Raw genomic sequence first — 24,313 nt, forward strand, 5'->3', positions numbered from 1 at the left:
AATAAAATTAAAGGAGAAAAAATTAAATGAACTATATTTAAACCGTTTATTCTTCTAGTTTTTAAATATTTCCTTTCCATTCCATTCCCTGGAACTGCAAGAAGAAAGTGGGATTTATTGGCTTAATAATTAATCTTTCAGTTAGCGGAAACAAGGAAACGTTAAATTGTAAGTTTTTGTGTTTGTTTGTTTTTTTGTCTTTCTTAGATTTTGTGGTTTTTAGAAGCAAATATTTGGATAAAAATGAGTCTGGGAAACGGAAATGACGCAATGACATCCAGGGTCTCTAATGGCTGAACAACAACTATCAGCGGGCAACAAACTTTCCCTAACTTCTCTGGACAATAAAGAAAGTTTGAAGTAGCAAATTACTTTGGCAGTATCTCAGCTTAGGTTTGTTCATATGTTAATTTTGTTGTCATAAATGTGGAATTACTGATGGATCCGAGATATGATATACCGCGGAGGGCCGCTGCCGGTGGTGGCAGCGGAGGCTACGAGAACTCGTCTCCCGCTCTGGGGGCTCAGTCCCGCCGCAGGAAGATGCCTCCCCGACCCGCTGACTTTAAACTCCAGATTATAATTATTGGCTCCCGTGGAGTGGGTAAAACCAGCCTCATGGAGAGGTTCACCGACGATACTTTCTGTGAGTCATGCAAGTCGACAGTAGGTGAGGACAGGGTCTGTTTTTTCTACTTTTTATTCAGGCAGTTTCAGTTGGTTTTAAAAACGGGATCCGACTACTTCCTGAAAAGCCATTAAAACCACGATGGGATGAGCGAAATGCGGCTTTTTACTCCCTGTTTCCTGTGAGAAGCTAATTCATGCTAACAGGTTTAAGACGACAGAGTGAAGTTTATAGTAATAGAGTTAAGTTTTATTTTCCATAGTGTTAATAGGTTTCCAATGGTCTAAAAATTATCTATATAGCTAATAGTTCCAATTAAAATATACGTGTTAAGCGTGAATTGATATAAAGATTTTTTAAAAATACGAAGATTTTATGAGACGAACGTCTGGTCTAGTTCAGCCCCCAGTTCCCATTTTCCTCCATCTTAAATTTGAATATTTTCCTGCATCATTTTGATATAAAGAATGTGCCTTTCTTCTTTATTTAAACGTAAAATTAATTGTTGTTGCGACCCTGTAAACAGTCCTGTGACCTGGACCCCAGCCAGCCACAATGGCCAGTCCCAAAATAGTCACACACAAGCAGCTGCTATGATGGAGATCCATGTTGTCTTGTCATTCCTGTGACCCAGCAAAGGCTCTTTGATATTATGTTAACTTTATCAGAGGCCACTTGTGGAAATGTTTTGCATTATCCCGTGTAATGTTTATTTATATCCTGTAATATAAGTCTGCTGTGTTCTTAACTTGTGTTTCCTATTGTACTTTCAAATATGCAACAAGTAGACTATACTGTTTACTACTTGTTGTCATACCCCTCAAATTCAGATTTAACGCTGTAGAAGAGCTCAGAGAAATTATTTTCTCTAAGTAACACAAAATAAAGTAAAACTATGAAGTAAAATTCAAAGTATCTCACTTAGCCAACGTAGCAGATGTCAGTAAAATAGATTCGGTCAGGTTGTTGGTTACCAATGGTTGGAGTTTTTTATTCTTTTGTATTGTGGCTTTGGGGATAAATTTTCAGTCCTGCAGCCCAGGAACGTTTGGCTGCGGCTGCTCTCTTGCCCAGCTGGGATTGATTGGAGGGGGTGACTGTCACAGGCCACTGATTGGGATGCTCTGTGCCTGCCTCCAGCAGAGCCTCTCAAAGATAGTCCCAACAGAGTCCAGGCACCTCCGCACAACCAACCCAACCCTGCAGACGAGTTTGTCTTGCTGTTCTTCTCTGTCAAGCAGATTTTTCTGCAAACTTTGAACATCTAAAAGCTGAATTTAAGTCCATTCTTTCTATATAAATTAATAGCACAAACTCAGTCAGATTGTATGTATTGTGAAGATGTCTTGGTAGGTTGTTGGGTATAAAATAGGGTAAGCAAGAATAAGCTTGGCTTCAGCCTATTCCTTTTTTGGTAAATTATGGGTTTGTTTATTGTTGGGGTTTTTTGTTTGTTTTTTTGTGTGTCCTGTGTTTAATGTGGAGAATAAAGTGATTGATTGAGATTCCCTACAGAGGAGCTCAATTTCAAATCTGAATGCTTGCAACAATTTTTATAATTATAATTTATGAGAACTGAGAAGAATTATAATTATAATTATACATTATTATTTAGGGATTTTGTCCAGCAGATAGGTGAATCTCCATCCTAGTCTTTAGTCTTTTTTTATTTGTTTTTTGTATCTTCTGCAAATCTCTGTCTTCAAAGATTAGCTGAATTAATACTGGAACTAAATTAAATTACAAACAAACTGTATTTACCAATTAGGTCAATTCTGACACTTTTCAGAGATTTATTTTTTAAAATGTAAATAAAAAAGCAGTCTTCCCTCCACTACAAAATCATGTTCTGTTCTGTGTTCTTTTATCCCATAAAATCCCAATAAAATGCACCAACGTCTGTTGTTGTAATGTAATAAAATGTTAAAAAGCTCATCAAAGGAACTTTAATCCATCACAGGTAAATTTAAACAAGATTAAAGTCAAATGGAAACCCCCCAGAAACTACTCGCATGAAAATGAAAGCAACAGAAGAAACTTCAATGTCAACCTTGATCAACTCAGTAAAAAACAAAGTACATTATATACATGCTTCTAAAAATGTTTTAGTATCGTTAGACAGAGTATAGTTGTATTTTTGTCAGTTTTAAAAAAAAATATTCTTCCTTTTTTGCTGTGTAATGTTTTAATGTCTTCTGATCAGGTCGTTGTTGAAAATGAGAATTTGTTCTCAATGAACTCATCTGGTTAAATAAAATAAATCATGGATGGTATTCGGCTGAATTCACGTTTCTGTTTCCTTTTGCAGGTGTTGATTTCAAAATCAAGACAGTTGAATTGAGAGGGAAGAAGATCAGACTTCAGATATGGTGAGTTTTCCTCTGGGATGAGCTGCAGTTGATGCAAACCTGCTTGGTTTCTTTGTCCTGCACTAACCAAGCTGCTGCTGCTGCCATGCAAGGCTCATCTGACCTGTGCAGATAGTTTGTTTGTTTATTTTTAAATTAAAAAATAGGCATTTTGAAGGCAGTGCGAGTTTTTACATAAGATTTACATACATTAAAAAAATAAACATATATTAGCTCACTGCAGTAATGTGCTCTAATAATGAAGCACTAATTACCAAATATTATCTTTGTGATATTCATGAAGTGTTTGTTCAGTTTGGTTTCATTCAGTATTTTTTTTAAGTTGTGTCTCTCTTACAGCTTTAAATTGTCCTGAATATTTGAATAGGAATCTAAAATTTAATCATATTTATGATTAAATTAAATTACATATTAAATGTTTTTTAGGCTCTAGAACAAACAAAAAATCAAATATATTTTCCCAAATGGAAGAAAGCATTTAGTTTTGTAAAAAATAAAAATAAAGCATTTCCCTACTACTAGATTTCTTTGCTCATGCAATATTTTATTCACTATTATTAAAAAAAGTAGTTCACATTTATCATTTTTGATTACTTTTTTTTGCTATTGCTTCGTCATATACAACAAATAATTTAACTAATGTTTTCCAAGCCATTTGTCCCAATACTATTTAAAATCTGAAGGTCTTGATGCTCAAATCCAAATTTTTATTTTTAATGAATTTATTTTTTAAATTTTGTACTGAAGTTCACTTATTTGTTTCTTGTATGGTTGTTCATACTAAATAAATGCTTCAGTAATCTGTGTGAATGGTTTACGACCCCGAAGCGACCCGCATGCGCAGAAGAAGAAAGTAAACGTTACGTTTGTGTCGCATAAAGATTAAGACGTCCCTTTAATTATCAGAGTCAGAACTGCCTTTACTGTCATTGTGCACAAATAAAGCACAAAGGGATATAAAAAAAATTGCAACTCTCCAAGAAACAAAGAACAGCTGGGATGTTAAGACTAAAATAAATAAAAATGAATAAATAAAGATCAGGTTTAAGATATATTTGCTATGTTCAGTACAAGAACAGTTCTTTTAGAAACTGTTCTTTAGTCTGTTTATCCTTGATTTTATTTTAAATAAAAAATGTTCTCCCGTTTTAATTTTTCTGAATTTAGTTTTTTTTCCATTTTTAACCATATTTATTAACCCAGTTCTGGTACTGACGAAGTGTAAATCTTAAGTTCCTAATAAAGCCTGTCTTTGGAGAATGGCCCGTTTTAGATTAATTGAATTTCATTTATATGCAGCTTATTTGGTAAGTTTTGTTTGTGAAAAATGATACGAGCTGAACTTTGTGGATTAGTTTTCGGATCCGAGTCGTGCCGCGCGGAGCTTAGCTTCGATGTGGGACTTCCTCTGCTTGTTTCACTAACACATTTCTGCTGCTGACGAACCGTCATCCACTTTTCCATCTCAAACTCACTCCTCTACCAGTCCTCACTCTGATCTGGACAGCTGTCACCCATTGTGTGTGTGTGTGTGTGTGTGTTTGCGTTCTCGTCGTGTTGAAATCTGTCATCAAGCTCCACCTCAGCTTTGTCCAGTCTCGGCTAACCCTGCCATTGTGCTGCTGTCTGTCCACTCTCCTGCTCGTTAGCCTGACTGTGACTCACTGGGGAGAAGGGAGACTAGCTGGCTGAAGGTACAGTAGCTCTGCACTTAGTGTTGCTTATACTGCTGTCATTAAAATACAACTGTGGGTTGTTGGTTTTGTTTTTTCTTCCTTTTAATCTCTGAACAGAGAATTTAATTCAGACATCAAGCCATGACATCATAATTACAGACCTGTTTAATAATACAATCATTCCACTTTTTATGTTGTTTTACCGCCTGTTAAAATGTGATTGTGTCGTAATACATAAGCATTCTTTGTACGTTGTAGATTTAGACATTTTTATGGTAAAAATTACAAAAATCTATGTATTTAAATCAGAGCTTAAACAATTAATCGGATTAATCGACTGTTGAAATAATCATATATTTAGTAGTTGTTTAATCTGAGAAAAAAAAAATCGACCCAGAGCTTAACTATAAATTCATGCCACACTTTTCAGATTTTTATTCATAAGAACTATTGCTGAAATGATCAATCAGATAAATGGTGATGAATCAGTTATTGAAATAATCAACTAATTTAGTGATTGATTAATTATTAACTGGAGAATGCAGACTTAGAAAAAATTGCTGAAAGAACAGCTTTTTCAGAGCAGGAATTAAGCCAAACTATACAAAAATTATGTACATTTTGCATTTAAGATTAGAGCTGGAACGATTAATTGTGATTAATCGTTTAAATAAACTAATAACTAATTTAGGACTCAAAAAAGCCGTTTACTGAAAGAACAAGCTGTCATTTTCATGTCAAACTGGTACATTTGAAGTGGCAGGAGAATATGTAGTTTATGAACCTCTTGTGTAAATAAAAATCTGAAAAATGTGGCATTTTTGTTCAACCGTCTTTACTCTGATACGTCTAAATGAAGGATCATAACTTTACGGCTCTCAGCTGTCATTAATCAGATAAAACAATAAACCATTAAAATGATTATACCAATAATGTAGGAACAAGCTTCCTCGACTGATTCTTCTTGTACATCTTCATTTAATGTAATGAGGACCCGTGAAAGTAAATTATTTCTGATTCAAACTGATGTTTTTGTTTATATTTAAATCCTTTTTGAATAATGTGGTCTGATCTCTTTGCTACAGGGACACTGCCGGCCAGGAGAGGTTCAACAGCATCACGTCGGCCTACTACAGAGGAGCCAAGGGAATCGTCGTGGTTTATGACATCACAAAACAGGAAACTTTCGAGGACCTTCCTAAATGGATGAAAATGATAGACAAGGTAAGAGAAACTTACCAGATGTATTTGATTAAGAAGACACCTGTCAAATGTGAAAAACATCCCAAACCGAATTAACTGACCCAACGTGTTTTTTCCAGCCAACATTGGTTGACGCTGTACATTTCTAAAAGCCCAGTGCCGTTTTCTGAGTTGCTGTTTTTCTGCCCTGTTTCTCGTTGTGGCGCGTCAGTACGCCTCAGAGGAAGCAGAGCTTCTGCTGGTGGGAAACAAGCTGGACTGTGAGACGGATCGGATCATCTCAAAACAACAAGGAGAGAGAGTGAGTTCACGTCTTTACATCATCACTACAACTTCAAACTTTCCTCTCATGTTTACCAGCTGATGTCACGATAATCAATAAATCAGTTAATCACACGATAAATTAAAGTAAACTCAATGATTTCCATTTGCATGGCTTTTTTTCCTGCCAAAAACTGGGTGATAAAAGTCTTCAACCTGCTGCTTTTGGCTCAACTAAACTAAAGCTTTTTTTTCCTGAAGGACATTTTTGTTTACATATCATAATTAATGTTATTTGATGTGTCAGTGACAGTTTATTTGACAGGTGTTCATGAACATGAAGGAGTCTTCATGAATGTCTGACTGTTGTCATAAAGTGTCACTGAGTAAATAATGGGACTTTTAGTGCAACTTCTCAGTAAAAGTGTAATTATTTACCGAATTACACTTCATAACATTCATGAAGACTCCTTATGCACACCGTCAGTGTTTCTCTTGTTTATTTATTTTAGATATCTAAATGTTTTCCAGCTCCAGTGTTAAATGTTCACTAGAATTTAAAGTTTATTGATCTTTCACAATGTTTTCTTGCACTGTTATTACTTGAACATGGTCTCAAAACATCAGTTTTATCGTTTACCGCAATAACTTCTTGGACAATTTATCGTCTAGTAAAATTTGTTATCATGCCAGGCCTACCCATGGCTCGTCCTTTCCAGGCCTGTAATGCTAATGATGCTGAAGCTGAATTTCCTGATTTATTTTGTATTTTACAGTTTGCCTCTCGGATAAGTGGGATGCGCTTCTGCGAAGCCAGTGCCAAGGATAATTTTAACGTGGATGAGATTTTTGTCAAGCTTGTTGATGACATTCTCAGCAAGGTTGGAGTGTTTAGGATTTTGGATATTTATTTATTTATGAGGTAAAACGATGAATTAAGAATTTATGTTTTAACTGATTATGTTTATAACCTTCGAAAGAGACTTTTATCTTTTATTGTTCCATTAGTGTAATTAGATTTTAAATAATTTAATGGCATAAAGAGAGATCAGTTGTAACGTTCAGCAAAGCCAAGAATTGGCATTTAATTGCATATATTATATAAAATTATTTTGTTTTGAAACAACTGAAATTTTGTTTTTCAATGAATCCCGTCTGATTTGGGAAGGTTTTTTTTAGATTATTATAATTGAAAATTGCATATGTTCTGAAAAAAATCAGCTATTTTTATTTTTAATCCACATCTCCCAGCTCCAGTGCAGGTAAAGCTGCTGTTTGTTGCCATTTCTGTCTTGTTTTCTCACCTCTGGATGGCTGAGTTTCCTGTTTTTTTCCCCCAGATGCCTCTTGAAGTTTCCAACAAGGAGCTCTCCAACAGCGTCCTGTCTCTGCAGCCTGAACCCGAAGTGCCACCGGAGCTACCCCCTCCCCGCATGCGCTGTTGCTGAGACTCTGTGTGGAAACACACCCGACACACACACATACACCCCCAGACGCTCTCTGAAACCTGCAGCGCACCAACGTGGCCACATGGGGGCAGTACACAGCAGCACTTTATTGACCGCTGCTGTAATTGTTGCATGAATCGAGCAGTATTATCCTCTCTGTTGCTTCCTCTCCTCCATTACTGAACACTTTGACCTGCAGCGCACTAACGCTTACACCTGGAGAACCTTCCTACCACCTGCCTGTCTACACCCAGACTACCTCAGTGTTTGGACGGTTACACTAGGCATGTGGGAAACCTCTCACTAATTTTAAAATCATCCGAGTCGCTCCGAGACAAAGGGATTACATCTCACATCTCTCTATAGCTCAGTTTAAGCTTGACGTGTTTTTACTAAGAGACAGATTAAGCATAAATATGGTGTGGTTGCTGTAATTACTGGATAAGGTGGAGATATTTTTGCCAAGTCATAAATTTATGGATCTACTTTATCTTGAAGTATTAATGTGGCTGGAGTTATTTTTCTATAAATTGTAACGTTTTGCACTACAAAACCAGATTCCCATTTTAAGCTGACATGCAGGAAAACAAAATAACACAAGTTGTAGTTTATTTAGCACTAATGTGGCTACGCTCTGTAGACGCAAGGAGATATGGGTAATGTAGTCCTGGATCTATTTGTGCTAAAGACGGTAATACCGCCAGAATGCAGACATGGTTCTATCCTTTCTTGTTACTAATACTTCTCTGTTGTTTGTTTATTTTCTTATGAATTTGGGGGGAAGAATAAACAATAAAGGCTTAAAAAGTTGGAGCAGTAGAAGGCGACTTGCTTGGTGTTTGTGTGACTCAGGAAACTGATGGGCTCAGAGCTGCACAGTTGGGATTTTTTTCTGAATTGTGAACAATTAAAGCCCCATTATGTTAAGTGTACTGACATCTAGTGGTGAAGTTGTAAACTGCATCTAACTTAACAACCTTTCTATTAATTTTCCACGTTTAGATCACCAATAATCTTGCATTTCTCCCTCGTTTTGGTCTGGTGGATTGTGTAAGTTCAGGCTTTGTTTGTTATTAAATTATCGCAGAAGTAGCAACGTAGTACTGTGAGTTTTGATAATAAAAAAGAAACTCTCAAACTGACAGCTTTTCTAGAATAAAATAAAACATTAAGTTTTCAGTTAAACCTCCTAGCAATAAGATTATCGTCCAGCTGGACACCGTTTGCGCTGAAATTATCTGGAAAATTGGGATTTTTATCGCCTGAGTTTTGGAAGTGCGAGCATTTCTTCAGATAGTGGTGTTCGTTTGGAAAGGAAACCTTTCTCCCCTCGACGTTTTGGCACTAACCCTGTGGACTTTGTTCTGATAACCAAGCCTTTTACTACTTTGTGGTTTTTAACTATACATTTAAAGAATTGCGTTTTATTTGCGACGTGTATCCTTTATGATGTATGTCTGTTATTTTGTGTTAAAACCAGTCTCTGGAAGGTTTAAAGCAGATTGACTGTATTTATAACTTGTGGCATTCTTGAACTAATGAAATGCAATTAAAGATGTCTATATTTATTACTAAAGCTTTGTGTTTATTTACGTTTTTTGGTGACTGAGAGATTAGGAAGTTTGTGGTAGTGGCAGCATCATGTGGAGAAAAAACTAAGAGTCTGCAAAAAATATGAGACAGGACGACAAGCATGAAGCCTGACGCTAAAATCAAACGGCTTTGAATAAAGCACATTCATGTGTTCAAATGGTGTAGTCAAAGTCCAGGCCTAAATCTAATTTGAAATCTGTGGCAAAGCTTGAACAGTTGGTTTCTTTCCCGCCCAGTTCCTCCAGACTAGCGGCAGCAGTAATTAGCTAACACCTGGAAGAACTGCAACTCTGTGGAACTCATCATAAATGTTACTATTCTGTCCAACTCTCTTAAAAATGACTGTAAATAGTTTGTAGCTGCAGAATGTAACTTTTATTAAATATGCATATTTTTTTCATATTGGTTAAAAATGTCACCATGTCGTCACAGTTTGGTAGGAGACAGATAATCGATGGAAAAATAAAGCTCCTCTGTCTTCTCCAAAGGCAAACTTCAGAAATACACCGTTCAGTCAGAATCGACCAATCAGGACCCAGAGGAGGGTCTTAGCGCTGTCAATCATGCTTATGTTACATACTACAGATTCTACCCAATAGCAGGATGTAAGGGTAGTTAGCATGGCCACCGATCACTGCAGATTCCCGTCAAGGTAAGTTCTTTCCACTTGCACATATAGCAGTGAGTACATGATGTTGATTGACAGCGCTAGGACCCGCCTCCTGGCTCTGATTGGTTGTTTCAGATTTTTTCACAGATTATTTGTCTCATAACATGGTGGCGGCTGTTCATATTTTTGTAAAAGTGGCATGCTGCAGCTTTAATGGATAAGGTTTGTTGTGATGACAAAGCAGCTGTCTAAAAGAGAAGGAACTTCTTAAAGAGACAGACGTCAAATTGGAAAGTCATTTCTTTTCTTTTATGTTTGATATATACACTTTTTCATAATTCAAGGTAACAGTTACTTCCTTGTATTATAACATGTCACTGTGTGCCTGTGAAATGCATAACATTGCGCCTACAATGCTATACTTTTCAGATTTTTACTTGTAAAAAAAAGCAAATGACTCATCAAAATGCTTCCACCTAATTTACCACAACTTTGCTTTAAGTTTGTTGTGAACATTTTGGTTCGATATTCTGTTCGCCTTTATTGGGCTTTTGCATAAACATTTGTCCCTTTGTGAAAAGGTGTTCAACAGCCGCCAGGACATGCGCAGCAGAGCGTGGCAGACCTGGTCCCACAGAAAACAAGGGGTGTGAAGCAGCAGCGCATGCGCCTCGCAGGAATCCACGGGCGTCGAGCCTCACACCGCAGCGATTGCAGATTTTACGTGTCATTTGTGAAGGAGAGCGACTGGCTGGGGTCCGGAGCGCATGAAACGGGAATGGAGGAGGAAGGGATCTGACTCCGGCTCACTTCTGTGATTCCCAAGTTGAGTTGAAGCAGCCCGGGCTGCAGATGCAACCTGCCACTAATCCCCTCTCCTTCATTGCAGTGTTTCCTCTGGAGGCTCCACAGGCAGAGGGGACTACAATGACAACCTGGTGAATGTTGCTGGATGGAGTGAAAAGCAGCATCCAGCCCGCCGCAGGATGCGCATCCCCAAACCGACAAGGAAGAAGAAAGCAGAGCAACCTGGCTGCTTCCCTGCAGGCGCACGTCAGAGATTTTCCTCGGTGCCGTGGATTGATCGCTTCCTTCCTGATCATCCTCCTGTATAATGGAGAGCTCCAATGGCTCTGACTCCAAACCGCAGAGCCAACTGTTGGAGAAGAAGAGGCTGAACCGAGCGCCTTCCCCGGCGAGACCTTTCCTCAAGGATGTGCACTCCCGCTCCAACAAACCACCTGCCATCGTCCCCAAGTCCCCGAAACTGGCCAAGCAGCAGCAGTCTGCCACGGCGTCTTTAGCCCATCCGAACCGAACCTCCAGGCGCAACACAACCGGGGCCAAAGAGAAACCAGCCACGCCAAAAAGTAGCATCAAGTCCCCCGCCACGAAAAAACCCACGAAGGCGCCGCAGCATGCAGCGGCCAGCAGCACCAAGCCGGACAGCACCAGCAGTCCGATCCGCACCAAAGGCAAGAAGGGCAAACTAGCCGCGGGATCCCCGGGGCCTCTCAGCCATGGATCCCCGATCAGGGTTCCGACCGGCGCGCAGCTCAGCCGGGTCAGCCAGACGGACAGCAGCTCGGACCTGTCGGACTGCCCGTCCGATCCGCTGTCCGACGAACACAAGCAGGCGCCGGCCGCCAGCGACGCCGAGTCCGGCACCGGCTCCAGCGACCGGGATCAGCCTGTGGGCGATAATCCTGCTGCTCCGGCGCCCACCGGCGCGTCTCCGGCTCAGCCCGCTCCGGGGCCGCAGGGAGAGAGGCAGAAACCGGAGAAACCGTCCACCAGCGCACAATTCAAACCGGCAGGAACCAGCAGGGCTGCAGTCGAGGACGACCTGCTGCGGGAGATAGACGAGCTGAGATCTGAAAACGACTACCTCAAGGTACGGACTGGGTTTGATAAAAGCCTGGGCCAGAGCTGATAGATGCAGGGGCGCCTCTTGAAAGTTTTATGGTGGTTGGCTAGATGGGGGCTCTAATTATGTCTGGGTGTCAAACCAAAATTCAAAGTAGCAGAATTTTGAGTTTTAGTTAGGTATGGGAGTTGAAACTTATACTGTGTCCCAGTTACCTCTGAAGTCAGGACTCCAGGTTTAAAGCTGCAGCATTTAACTTTTATAAAAAATATATATATTGTTGAAGATGTCACCATGTCATCAAAGTACAATATGACAGATAATCTGTGAAAAGATGGACCTCCTTCACCTCCTCCCTGAGCTACTGTTGCTGTCTGAAGAAATACACCACTCCCAGTTAAAAGCAGCCAATCAGAGCCAGGAGGCGGGTCTTAACGCTGTCAATCCCCCTCATGTACTCTCTGCTAAATGTGGTAATGACAGAGAAACAACTGATTGTCTTTTGTCATTGGTGGTCATGCTAACTAGCCAATCACAACCCATCAGAGCCAGGAGACCGGTCTTAGCAATGTCAATCAATGTGCTAATAACAGAGAAACAACTTACCGCTCCAGGAAAACTGTTTATCTGCTGTCATTTGTAGCTAGGCTAACTAGCCTTAGCATTAGTGGCAGACTATGTTGTGGTGAACCAGTTGTAGCAGAGAGCAAAAGGGAAGAGGTGAGCATGAGAGTGATTGACAGCGCTAAGATCCTCCTCCCGGCTCTGATTGGATGTTTCTGACTGAGTGATGTATGTCTGCAGTTAGAACTGGGAGATATTTTGTTTCACATTATCTGTCTTCTACTGTCAACATTTAGCAAATATGTAAAATACATTTTTTGTAGAAGTTACTTACTGAGTTTTGGATTTTCAACATGGCGGCGCCCGTAAACACAGTAACTTTCATAAACATCATTTTAAGTGAGCATCACTTTTAATTTGTTCAGTTTACAGCTGCAGGTGCTACATCTAACATGTTAATTTTAGATGCATTTTTTACATGTGCGTGTTGTAAAATAAACATGTTTCCACCACATCTTAATACTCTTGATGCAATGAATGGCCATGTCGTTGAACGGCGAAGTCTCACCAGTGGGAAATCCGACTCCGGAGAGCGTTCCAGTTGATTTTTCCAAAAGAGACATTAATTAGCACATCTTAGCAGTTATCCTTATCTCTATTCTTGTGTGTTCAGCCAATCAGCACCAAAGGAAAATGGATGCCGCTTCTGGATTGGCTGCTTTGTGTAGGAATATTTCAGCTTCCTAAGTTGCATTTTCTTTTTTTATATTTTAGATTTCTCTGCAAAAAATTGACAAATATGCAAATTTTCCACGAGTAATTTGGAGAGATATTCCACAGACAAAGCCTCAAATACATGAGGATCAAAAAAATCCACCAGTTTCATGTCAGAATGTGAAAATAATGCGCAGTTTATGCATATAATCATAAGACCATCTGACCACGGGTGGGGGAATTAGTGGGGGAAGGGTGCAGCAGATTTTTAGGGGTCGCCCCAGTCTTCTCCTTTACTGGCTGCCCCAAAAAAAAATTCAATGCTGATTGTTATTGATGCCCTTGACTTTTCACCTGCTTTATTATAACCTAATTTTTCATCTATATCTCAAATCTAAACACATTCCCACTGGTTTTCCATCCATCATGTCATCCTGGTAATCTTCTCAGCCATCTCTGCGGATTTGACCTTTATTGATGGGACTTTTATGAGGGGGAGGCTTCATCCTGGTGCTTCCCCCTGTTTTTTCTTTTTTCATATTTTTCATTCTGTTTCAGTCAAAGCTAAAGCCTGTTCTGACATAAAGTCTCACGTTTTGCTCAGATTAATGCATCTGTGCTGATGAGAGCTGGATTGTGCAGGACACAATATTCTCACTGCATACACATAAAATTAAGCAAATCTGCAGCGTGGTAAAACATATTTTGCGTATTTGTTTTTGTTTGGTGTGTCTTTGTTTTGATGCAAGTAATTATGGTTTACAACAAATCTATTAGTAAACTTAAAAGAAGACGAAAACTGATTTATAAGTATCTTTTCAGCAAGAAATATTAGCTTGTTGTAAGTAAATAATTCCTTTATAATGGTGGCAGATTTTCACTTTTAAGAAGAGATTTTTCCATGTTATGAGTAAAATAATTTGCATTGGAACTAGTATTTATTTAACCAATATTTAGGAATAATTTACTCAAAACAAGCTAATATTTCTTGCTGAAAAATTATTTGTAAGTTAGTTTTCGTCTTATTTTAAGTGTACTAATAGATTAGCATTCGAAACTAGACCAAATTACTCAGTAAGAATTTGTGGTAATTTTCTATTTCTTTAAAGATTATCTGTAAAAGCTCGATATTTGACACAGGAACCATATTTTTAAAACAAAGCTTGAATCTAAACTGGACTTTCTGTCTCATTCGCTGCTTTAAAATGTACCTACAAATCGATAAAAAAGAAAAAAAAAAGACACAAACGAACCTTCAGTTTTTCCATTTCGAAGATGAAAAAGTTACATTTGAACACAGATGAAAGTAATATTTCAAACTTGATCACTCGTTTCTGTCTCGATCGGTCGAGACACAGGAGAGTTAATCAGCTTTGCTGCCTCTGGCTGTAACGGCTTTATCCCCCAGGACTCGATGACAGTCGCATGTCAGTGTGTGGAGGGGGTGCGTTCAAAGACCCCGGCTGTCACTGCCTGCCAGCTGGGTCTCTGAGGCCCTCTAACCTCCCCCCATAAAAAGATGTTTACCTAAATAACCGAGTTTCCCCCACTAAGCAAAGTCTGCAGCTTGGCAGAACAAATTTGTGTTCATTTGGTGTGACTTTGCTTGGATGCAGCTGGATTTCTGCAACAAGTTCCCCTCGATTGGCTGGTAAATTTATCTTTAGCTGCAAATATATGCAAATGTTGTCTGTGAATGATCCAATTAACTGGTCTGTCACTTTAATTTTCTCCAGCAGATTCTCGAATATTAACTGTTTAATTAAGAGTGGGCTTTTAACGTATTGTTCATAATTTATCATGATAAATTCCTTATCATGATAAGAATTTTGATTTATTCTTGTCACAATAAATTTAATTTAATTATGTTTAAACCACCCAATACTGTCCATATTGTAGGTTTTAGTATTTTTTCCACTGTTTGTTCAGTGGTCGCATCTTTACTTATCAATAAATATAAGATTTATTGATGCATAATAAATTATGTAATCATATTAAGCAGCATCTTAATGCAGTTTGATTATATTTAACTGCATTTAATATCATTAAATTCAGTTACTGTGAGCAAATTAGTGACACAAATCATTATGTGAAAAGAAGTAATAGTTTTTATTGTCACTTTTATCGTTATCACAATATTACCACAAAATATCGCAATAAAACTTTACATTAATATCACTTACCCCTACTACTTACAAATACTAACTTTACACCACTTATTACTACTTTCTAAATAAGAACATATAGAATAAAAACAGTAATAAGTAAAAATGTTGGATATGTCAGAGTTAATTATACCAAAACAAAATCTCTGATTTGGTTTCAAAAAGCTGTGAAATATATTTCGATATCACTTGTATCGTTCTTTCTACTAGAAATGTTGTTATTCTAAAAAAGCACAAAAAATTAATTTAAAATAACATTTCAGATCTTATAGTTTTATATTTATTTTGGTAAATTAATGTTACAAAAGAATTAAACAAAATAAAACGCCTTTTTACAAATTAATAATTTACCTAAAAAGTTTTATGAATCCTCAATTTGCACTTAAGTCATATTTCTCTTAATTACAGTACATTATATCATAATCTTTACAACTTTTCCTTTTAAGTTTGATCAGTCTTGTTGCTCACAATTTAATTTTTATGTTCAAATTTAAAAAATATGCAGAAACGGATTAGAAAAAGTCAAATTTAGGAAACTTAATTAGACCGAAAAATGTTTGCAAAACAAAAATAGGCTCAAATTCACTAAAAGACAGTTGTGTTGTTGCATCTCAGGCAAAATATATATATATATGTTTTCTTATTTACAAAAGGAACTGAATTATTTATTTGTATCTTTTAAGGTATTTCTGCCATATATTAGGTGGCTTTATTTTGTAGAATTTTTTTATCTGATTAATCGTCAGATTACTAAAATAATCATTAGTTGCAGTCCTGGATCAATCTATGCAACATAGAGACATTTAATTCCTCATAATTAGACCTGTCACAATAAATCAATAAATCAATGACATGATAAATTAAAACAAGCTCAATAATTTCCATTTGCACAATTTATTGTTTTTCTTTTTTGTACCAAAAACGGAAGGATAAAAGTCTCTAGTCTGGTGTACAGAGACTTCATAACTCATTTTATTTGTCGTTTCTGCTGTTTTGTTCATTTATTTTTAAAATGTCTTCCAGTTTCATTAGAATTTAAAGTTTATTAATTTTCAGAATATGTTCTTGCATTATTGTGATATTACCATTATATTACCTGGAAATGTTATCAAAACAACAATATTATCGTTTATCACGATAACTTCTGGGACGATTTATCGTCCAGTAAAATTCATTGTGACAGGCGTAGTTCTAGTAGCAAATTAAAACCCAGTCAGAAAACCTTCCAGCTCATATTTCATTGAGAAAAAACGAACAAAATGTTCACTTTAAACCTTTTTATTTTGCATATAACCTTTCTAAGCGATCAGAACTGCTGATGGCTGAAGATAAAGTGTCTTTAAAAACAGGACCAAACACTCCTGTAATAAACACCAGAGGTTTTCTTTAAGTGTGCCGCTCTGAACCTGTGCATCGATCGCTTCGACCGTCTACGAGGTCATTAGCTGCTTCCTGCTCAGATAACACTGGCCTCAGTGCTTTCCCAAATCAGGATGGATTTAGTTTTCTTTAATTGACACGGTTCTCCCTCCTTCGTTGTCTTTTCATCGCATGTTGGGATCTCTGTCCCTGGGGAAATCTACGCAGCAAACAGAAACGGGACAGAAACCTCTGCATGTTGATGAGACGCCTCAGCCCAAATATGGATGCTACGTCATCATTACTGGAGCTCCTGCTTAACCATTTAAAAGTATTAACGTAATCCACATAAGTGTATCATACTGCATATTTTCCTTATTAGATTTATGCCAGAAAATAACTTAAACTCATCCTTATGATTGGGGAACCTTTATCTGACCTTTTAAATCCGTTTTTATGACACAGCTTTCATCACATTGACATTTACTGATCAATTTTGCCCCTGATTTGACTTTCTGTTTTATAGCAGAAAAAAATAAACATTTATTTAACCAGTTTCCTTTTTAATCTCATCTTGTGTCTCTCAGATCTGAACTTTCTGCACAGTTGTCCTTAAAAGAGGCTCAGTTTTGTAACTTTTAATTGCAGAAAAGCCTCATTAAAATTAGTTTTGCCTTCCGAATGAAAGAAACCTTTATTATATTAAATAAATAAAGTTTAAACTTTTATTAATATTTTTGTTACAACAGCTGAAACTCACATTAACATTTGTTGATTTGGGTAAATTTATTCAGCTCCAGCATGTTTGGTCAGCTGGTTTTGTATGCACTGTACAATGGCTGCTGGAAAAGAGAAGTATTTTGCTATTGACTTGCTGCCCAGAAACCACTTGCTACATTCTTGTTGGTTGTGCAGAAGGCTCTACTAATGCTTTTCAGAAAGAAGCCTTAAAACGTATGAATATTTTGTTTTAGTGGAAAAAAACTCACATTAAAATGAGTTAATTTCTGTAAATTTATTCAGCCCCAGCACATTTGGCCAACTGTTTTTACAGCTGTATGTGCAGTACAACGGCTGCTGGAAAAGAGAAGTGTTTTGTTGTTGACTTACCATCCAGAAACCACTTGCTGCATTCTTGTTGGTTGTGCAGGAGGCTTTCCTAATGCTTTTCAAAGATGTACAGTTGGATAATTGTGCATCTTTTTTCAGCCATTTTCACGTGCAAGTGTACTCGTTGAGTTGGCCCGTGGCCAGCAGCAGCTTACTTAGATTTAAAGCAGCTCAAAATATTCAGAACTGAACTAAAATCTCATTTTCTAAGAATGATTTTGTGTAAAAATGTAATCATGTTTTTTTATTGCCCTTTGCGCTAGAACCTGTACAAGGTAACAGGTCACCTTTTAATTTGATGACAAATTAAGAACCTAAACATTTGGTTGTTTCCTCCATCTCTGCATCTTCCAGGATGAAGTGGAGGAGCTGCGAGCGGAGATGGAGGAGGTTCGGGACAGCTACCTGGAGGAGGAGGTTTACCAGGTGCAGGAGCTGCGGCGGGAACTGGACCGGGCCAACAAGAACTGCCGCATCCTGCAGTACCGACTGAGGAAAGCGGAGCAGAAGAGTCTGCGTGTCGCTCAGACGGGCCATGTGGACGGAGAGCTGCTGCGCAGTCTGGAGCAGGACCTCAAGGTGCTGCTTGTTGGTTCGATTTGTCTGAAATTTATTTTTGTAAAACCTTCAACAGCAAGGAAGAAATACTTTTACGGTTTTTACTGCAGACAGCTCAGCAAAAAATTAAAACACCACTTTCAATCATCAGTTTCTCTGATTTTACTCTTTACAGGTTTATGTTTGACTAAAATGAACATTGTTCTTTGATTCTATGAACTACTGACAGCATGTCTGAAATTCCAAGCAAAAATTTAGTATTTATTAGCAGAAAATGAGAAATGGTCAAAACAACAAAAAAGGCTTGAGGTTAGTCAGTTGGAAGATATTTTTTTATCATTTCTCTTCCTCTGCTCTACTTTGTGTTCAAGTAAAAGACGTTAAAGTACTGAAGTCTGAAAAAGAATAACGGAGGAGTCGTCAAAAATATTAATCTTGTGAAACCAAACGGTCTTCAGGTTGCTAAAGACGTGTCGGTGCGTCTGCACAACGAGCTGGAGAGCACAGAGGACAAGCGCAGCCGAGCGGAGGACGAGAACGAGACGCTCAGGCAGAAGATCATCGAGGTGGAGATCTCCAAGCAGGCGCTGCACAACGAGCTGGAGAGGATCAAAGAGGTGAGGCAGCAGCGCGTCGTTAGCATGTGTTAGCATCTGTGAGCGTCCGTTAGCATCCGTGAGCGTCCGTTAGCATATGTGAGCATCCGTTAGCATATGTTAGCGTCCGTTAGCATCCGTGAGCGTCCGTTAGCATCCGTGAGCATCCGTTAGCATCTGTGAGCGTCCGTTAGCATATGTGAGCATCCGTTAGCATATGTTAGCGTCCGTTAGCACGTGTGAGCGTCCGTTAGCATATGTGAGCATCCGTTAGCATATGTTAGCGTCCGTTAGCACGTGTGAGCGTCCGTTAGCATATATATGTGAGCATCCGTTAGCACGTGTGAGCGTCCGTTAGCATCTGTGAGCGTCCGTTAGCATCCTTTAACGGCCATTGGCAGAGGAACGCCAGAGGCTAAATTTCTTGAAACCTGTTGGACCACAGAGAGAAAACTCATCATTCAGATCACAGCTGTGTTCGTCGGACAGCGGCTCGGCCGTTTGCCATGGATATTACAGGATTTGTCAAACCTGCATAAATAACTAAAGTTACACTCCAGGTATATTTTTGATGAGTAAATAACATTATAACATGATGTGAAGCTCAAAAGTCAATTTTACTGCCTCTTCAAAAATGTGGAATGTTCCTAGTTGGCATCTCAACATTCACCAGTAGTATCACAGTTGCATGTTTTCCTGATTTTTGCAGCGATGTTTTGCTGCTGTGTTGCCCAAAGAAAGAAGGAGGAAGTTTTTACTTTGGCGATTGTGAAGTAAAGTCTCACCAGTAATCAGATGAGCTGAGATTATTCTCAGAGCCGCTCAGGTCGGACTGCTTAATTTATTGATTGTGACAGCAGCAGGTTAGCCACCGTCTGCCAGCCCAGAGGAAGTAGGCCAATCCCAGACACACCGAGCAGTTTGGTGATTCCCAAGCTCTGTCTTTATCTGACTGCTGTGGAGTTTGGCTTCAGATCTACATTTCTAACAACAAAAAAACAAACACACTGGAGTCGCAACATTTCTACACTTTGGCTACTTGAAAGTATTTATTTATTGTCCCCATGAAAGGTTTCAGTCGCTGTTACTGAGGGCAGATTTGAGCACTTTGTTGGGCCTTGTTGTCGGTAAAACAATGCAGAATGTTTTCTTTCATTATTGCATTGCTTGAAAACAAGAATATTATCATTTATCGCAATAACTTTTGGGACAATTTATCGTCCAACAAGCAGCAGATGACATGCAGAGCGTCTCTTTGAGAGAAAGGGGAGATGAGTCGAAGGGCTGCTGCTTCAAATGATTGCAGTTTTTTTTTCTCTTCCCCCGTGGTTCGTCCCAGAAAAACATGCTTCCATTTCTGGGTGTTTTTTTTAAAATTATTATTATTTTTTGATGAAACACCCCCACCATGTCTTTAAATAACAGCTCCACATTTCTTCAGATATGTTTTTTTCACTTTTAGAGGGAGCCTGTTGAAGTTTTAATGAACAGAGAGTAATTATTTCAATGCTACTGTTTGAGACGTGCAAAACAAGCTAATTGGGGATCAGATGTAAAAACCGGAGGTATAACTCAGTTGCTTGACTCACATTCTCAGACATAAGAGAAGGAAGTCGAGCTTTACTGATAAGAATGTCGCCTGACTGGAAGGAGAAGATGCTCCTGATTTACTGCTTTAACCACACCTTGTAAATCATAGCTGAGGAACAACAACAACAAAAAATCCTGTTGTTTTAAAACGGCGTATTTTAAAGCACCTTGAACTACCTTATTGTTCAAAACATGCTAAATAATAAAACATTCTTCTTCTTATGTTTTACTTCTGTTTGCTAAATTCCAAAAATGTTGTTGGGTCTCCTGTAGCAGTCACTCTCACAACGAATCTGAAGAATCCTCTGACCGAAGACTGCATGACAGTTTCATGACTGTTGTCATGCTAGCAGCCTGATTTCTCAGCAACGTTTCCTGGATGAAAACATTAGCTGTTAGCAAGCACTGCTAATCCACTTCATTTGCTTTTGCCGTTCATCTTTAAATCTTCAAATGTGCACAAGTTTTACACACATTTGTAATGTGCGCAAAACTTTGACAATACTCTGCTAATATTAAATAAACACAATTGACATGACGCCGGCTCCAACCCCATTCGGATGTAGAGCAGACCTCCGACAAACAGTATTGTAATGGCAGAGGTAGCAGAACTCAATGCATTCATTACCTGAGATAGTTTTGAGTCATTTTTGCCTCATCAGCCAACAGTAAGGCAAGAAATTCTCCATTGAGTCCTACGTCAGGTCTGTAAGGTTATTAGTGGAAAACAGCAGAGAAATCAGCGTTAAAACCCAAGAGGAAAATTTGTGAGGTGTTACATAGTTTCATTTGATGTGAGTGTGAACGCTGTGCCTGATGCATTTTGCACGTATAAAGCGGGTGAATAATGACTTAAACAATACCAGCTTGTGAAAATCTGCCTTCAGGAAAATGCTTAAAAATAAACATTAGCATAAAAAGCTGCTTAAATGTAAATACTGCAGTTACTGCAGCATTGTTTTCATGCTGCCATAGAGGTAATATTGGAATTTACACACTGGAGCAGCACAGCGCCCCACGCTAACTAACTGCATCTTAACACGTAAAATAAAATGATTTATGTTGGACTACCTACTGGATGAAAGAAAATGTTAACTTTGCCAAAGCAACTCAAGTCTGGTTTTGAATCATTTAAAAATGATTAATTATTATGATAATAATTAACTAATTTCAAGTCTTTTTTTTTATTTTCCTTCTATGAAAAATATAATTAATATTTTTCTATTATTAAAGCCAGTCACATTTACAGACAGCGCCACCTTCAGTGTAGGAGGAACAAAGACAATGAATTAAGAGACGTATTGTAATTTCAGGTTCTGTATGTTAAGATGTTGTGTTATTGCGACTTCTAGTTATTTGGTCTGTGAGTGTTTGCTAACTGGTATAAATGGTCTGAAAAAATTTGAGAAACTGATTTAAAGCCAGTCTGGTTGACAGGATCTGCTGCTGCTTTTCGTAAAACCAGCCAGGAAGCGATCTGAGAGTTGTTTTTTGTTTTTAATGAAGAGCGGCCCTCTGATGTGCGTAATGAAATGAGACAAATGAAATGTCTGCTGCACGCAGAGCGTCAGGTGATTTATTGTGCGTTCCCACTCTGCTGTGATAAATTCATCCTTCATGAAAGACGGATGCTTGGCCTCTGTGCGGTTCTGTTCCTGCTCACTGACTTCCAGGTATTCCTCCTGGCACATTTCCTCCTCCTCCTGTCGCTGCAACACTCCGTAAAGTGGGGACGTAATTTACGCCACGCTCTGCTTGCTCTTTATTAAACCATCAATGCATTTAGGCGCTGCTCTTTATGAGGGATCTCTCTTACATGTGGTGAATTGTGACCTTTCAGGCAGTCAGATGTGGCTCATTTGTTCAGTTAAATAGATTTTAGTTCAATCATTTTTGCAGCTTAAGCTTGGAAATGATTACATTGAAAAATGGTCACTTCTTGCTTGCTAAAGGGATCATTTATTTTAAAATTATTTGCTATTGCTCCCATCTATATTTTACAATTAATAGAAAAAAATGTAAAATATTATCAGGTGATAATAAAAAGTCTAACTATCCACTTTTTTCAGTGGAGGGAAAATTGAAAAATATCAGTTTTTTGTTGTTACAACATTTTGTACAACCTCCTTTCACAAATTAAAAGTCTTACTTTATAACATTTCACTAGCCGTGTTGTTGCGGTTTATCCTGAACAAGAACTGGTTAAAATGAACTGATTCATGTTCACAGTTTACCATAAACTTAAACTAGCTCTTGTTCATTTAACATTTTAACTAAAATAAAGTTTAAATATATATTTAGTCCATTCTCCTGTTTTCTTTTCTCACACAAACTGTGTTTTATAATGGCTTAATTAACAGAATTGATATTTTAATTAATGTTTTTTAATGTTTTTAGTGTCAGAAAACACATTGATTCTGAAATCAAGCCTTACTTTAGACTATTTTGTAATTACTGTAAATTGGTATAAAAACAACAATATTATCATTTATCTGGGACAATTTATCATTTGTTATGAATTGTTTTCGTGACAGACCTTCTTGTTAGGCTTTTTTTCTTCACTTGTTGGCTCTCAGAGTTGCCAGTTTCAATAATCTCATTCGGTTTATTGCTCACTGACTGAGGAACAACGGCAGCATGAATTATGAGCTTTTGTTTTATCACACCTAGAAAATTTTAATCCAACAGGAAATCCTCCATCATTGAGTCTTTTCTAGGTGCGTTTTGCTCCTAAAACAAACAGAAGCGCTTTCACGTTTTAATAAGTCACAGTGTCTGAGCAACAGTGACTTGTCTTCATCTCTCTGTGTTGTATTTCCCGTTCTTCTGCTTCCCTGCTGTAGTAGTATAAAGGAATTTCATTGACCTACTTAATATCCTGTCTGACTCCACCAGCAGGAAGGGGAGCGTTCACGAGGAGAGGAGAAATCTGCTGCAGTGACATACATCCATATGAAACACATCACCATCTAGCTGCTGTGCAGATCGCTGAAAACACCCCAAATTTACCATCTGTGGAACAAAGAAAAGAATTTGGAGACGTTTTCCTGCACAATATGCTGCAGAATTCAAATCCTTTCAAATCGTCTCTCGTATTCTTCTGCAGGTAAACTTTGGGTTGCGTAGAGAAAATGGGGCAACCATCAATTGAGTGAAACCTTGGGGAGTTTGTCGCTTTCCTTTGAAGCTTAAAACCGATGAAAGGTTGAATTTGTCATCCGCGCAGACGGGATTTTCTGAAAATGTTTTGCAAGTGATATAATTTACTGAAGCATCAAAGCTGCCACTCGGTAAATGAGAGCGCCGTCGTACGACCGTCAGAGTGCCTCTTAAAACGTCTTCAGACAAATCAAGGCTTTTCAGAACAGCATCAAAAGATTATTTGTTGTGATCTTCAGAGATCTTAAGGTTCTGCTTGTTTTTTCTGTTAATTCAAGCATCATCTACATCAGATCAATGATGGAAATATAAATTTGATTTGGCTTTTTGGCTAAGAGCAGCAGAATTTAGATCAAATACATGTATTTTTAACGGTATGCATAATTTATTTACTTTTTGAAAAAGTTGAGAACTCAGTTAATGAATAGTGATGATTTTATGTTTCGACCATCAAACTCAGTCATAAGTGGAAAACAAACTACAAACCCGAGGCTGAAATAGTGATGCAACAATCTGCAGATCAGCACAGGTTAAAGGTGAAGGGCAGGACATGTAGGTTCACACAAAGATAAAAGTATTAAAATGTATAAAAAACAAACTTAAGAGTAAGATACTATACAGCAAAGGCAAGATTATAGCATAAAATCTACAATTATCAAAAATTATTCCTCATTTCTGTGCAACTGAGCTGAATAATTAAAAAAATAGAGGAAGGAGCTGCTTCAGCACTTTTTTGTGCATCTAGGATGCAGCAGTTTGTCAGTAACAAATGTTTTCTCCTTCATTTGGAGGAAACAATGCTGCTACAGCTAGCTAAGCTAACTTTTTGTAAGCTAGCATACA

General features: G+C 38.0%; 2 protein-coding genes across 7 annotated transcripts in view; both read left to right on the forward strand.

Annotated features, from left to right (window-relative positions):
- Positions 1-252: 252 nt before the first annotated feature.
- rab12 (RAB12, member RAS oncogene family) lies at positions 253-9,161 on the forward strand. Of its 2 annotated transcripts, none has more exons than XM_007564177.2 (6): positions 253-646; positions 2,937-2,997; positions 5,759-5,897; positions 6,088-6,177; positions 6,914-7,018; positions 7,478-9,161. In XM_007564177.2, exons 1-6 carry the CDS (start codon positions 439-441, stop codon positions 7,583-7,585), a joined length of 711 nt encoding a protein of 236 aa, XP_007564239.1. In that variant the 5' UTR covers positions 253-438; the 3' UTR covers positions 7,586-9,161. The 2 variants fall into 2 exon arrangements, with proteins under 2 accessions (XP_007564239.1, XP_007564238.1); XM_007564176.2 differs by having other exon boundaries at positions 254-670.
- Positions 9,162-9,951: 790 nt separating this feature from the next.
- Positions 9,952-24,313, forward strand: part of mtcl1 (microtubule crosslinking factor 1) — a 73,761-nt gene continuing 59,399 nt past the window's right edge. For all 5 annotated transcript variants that reach the window (XM_016677442.1, XM_016677443.1, XM_007564181.2 and 2 more), the window contains exons 1-3: positions 9,952-11,682; positions 17,922-18,146; positions 18,584-18,742. In XM_016677442.1, the coding sequence (XP_016532928.1) occupies positions 10,903-11,682; positions 17,922-18,146; positions 18,584-18,742 (1,164 nt within the window). In that variant the 5' untranslated portion in view covers positions 9,952-10,902. The remainder of the gene's footprint in view (positions 11,683-17,921; positions 18,147-18,583; positions 18,743-24,313) is intronic.

The sequence above is a fragment of the Poecilia formosa genome, unplaced genomic scaffold (assembly GCF_000485575.1).
Source record: "Poecilia formosa unplaced genomic scaffold, Poecilia_formosa-5.1.2 Scaffold156, whole genome shotgun sequence".
Classification (NCBI taxonomy): Eukaryota; Metazoa; Chordata; class Actinopteri; order Cyprinodontiformes; family Poeciliidae; genus Poecilia; species Poecilia formosa.

Coding starts and splice junctions, on each gene's coding strand:
- rab12 (XM_007564176.2), top strand. CDS start 439: ATGGATCCGAGATATGATATACCGCGGAGGGCCGCTGCCGGTGGTGGC. Junction 5,898..6,087: donor GGATGAAAATGATAGACAAG/GTAAGAGAAACT, acceptor GTGGCGCGTCAG/TACGCCTCAGAGGAAGCAGA. Junction 6,178..6,913: donor CAAAACAACAAGGAGAGAGA/GTGAGTTCACGT, acceptor TGTATTTTACAG/TTTGCCTCTCGGATAAGTGG.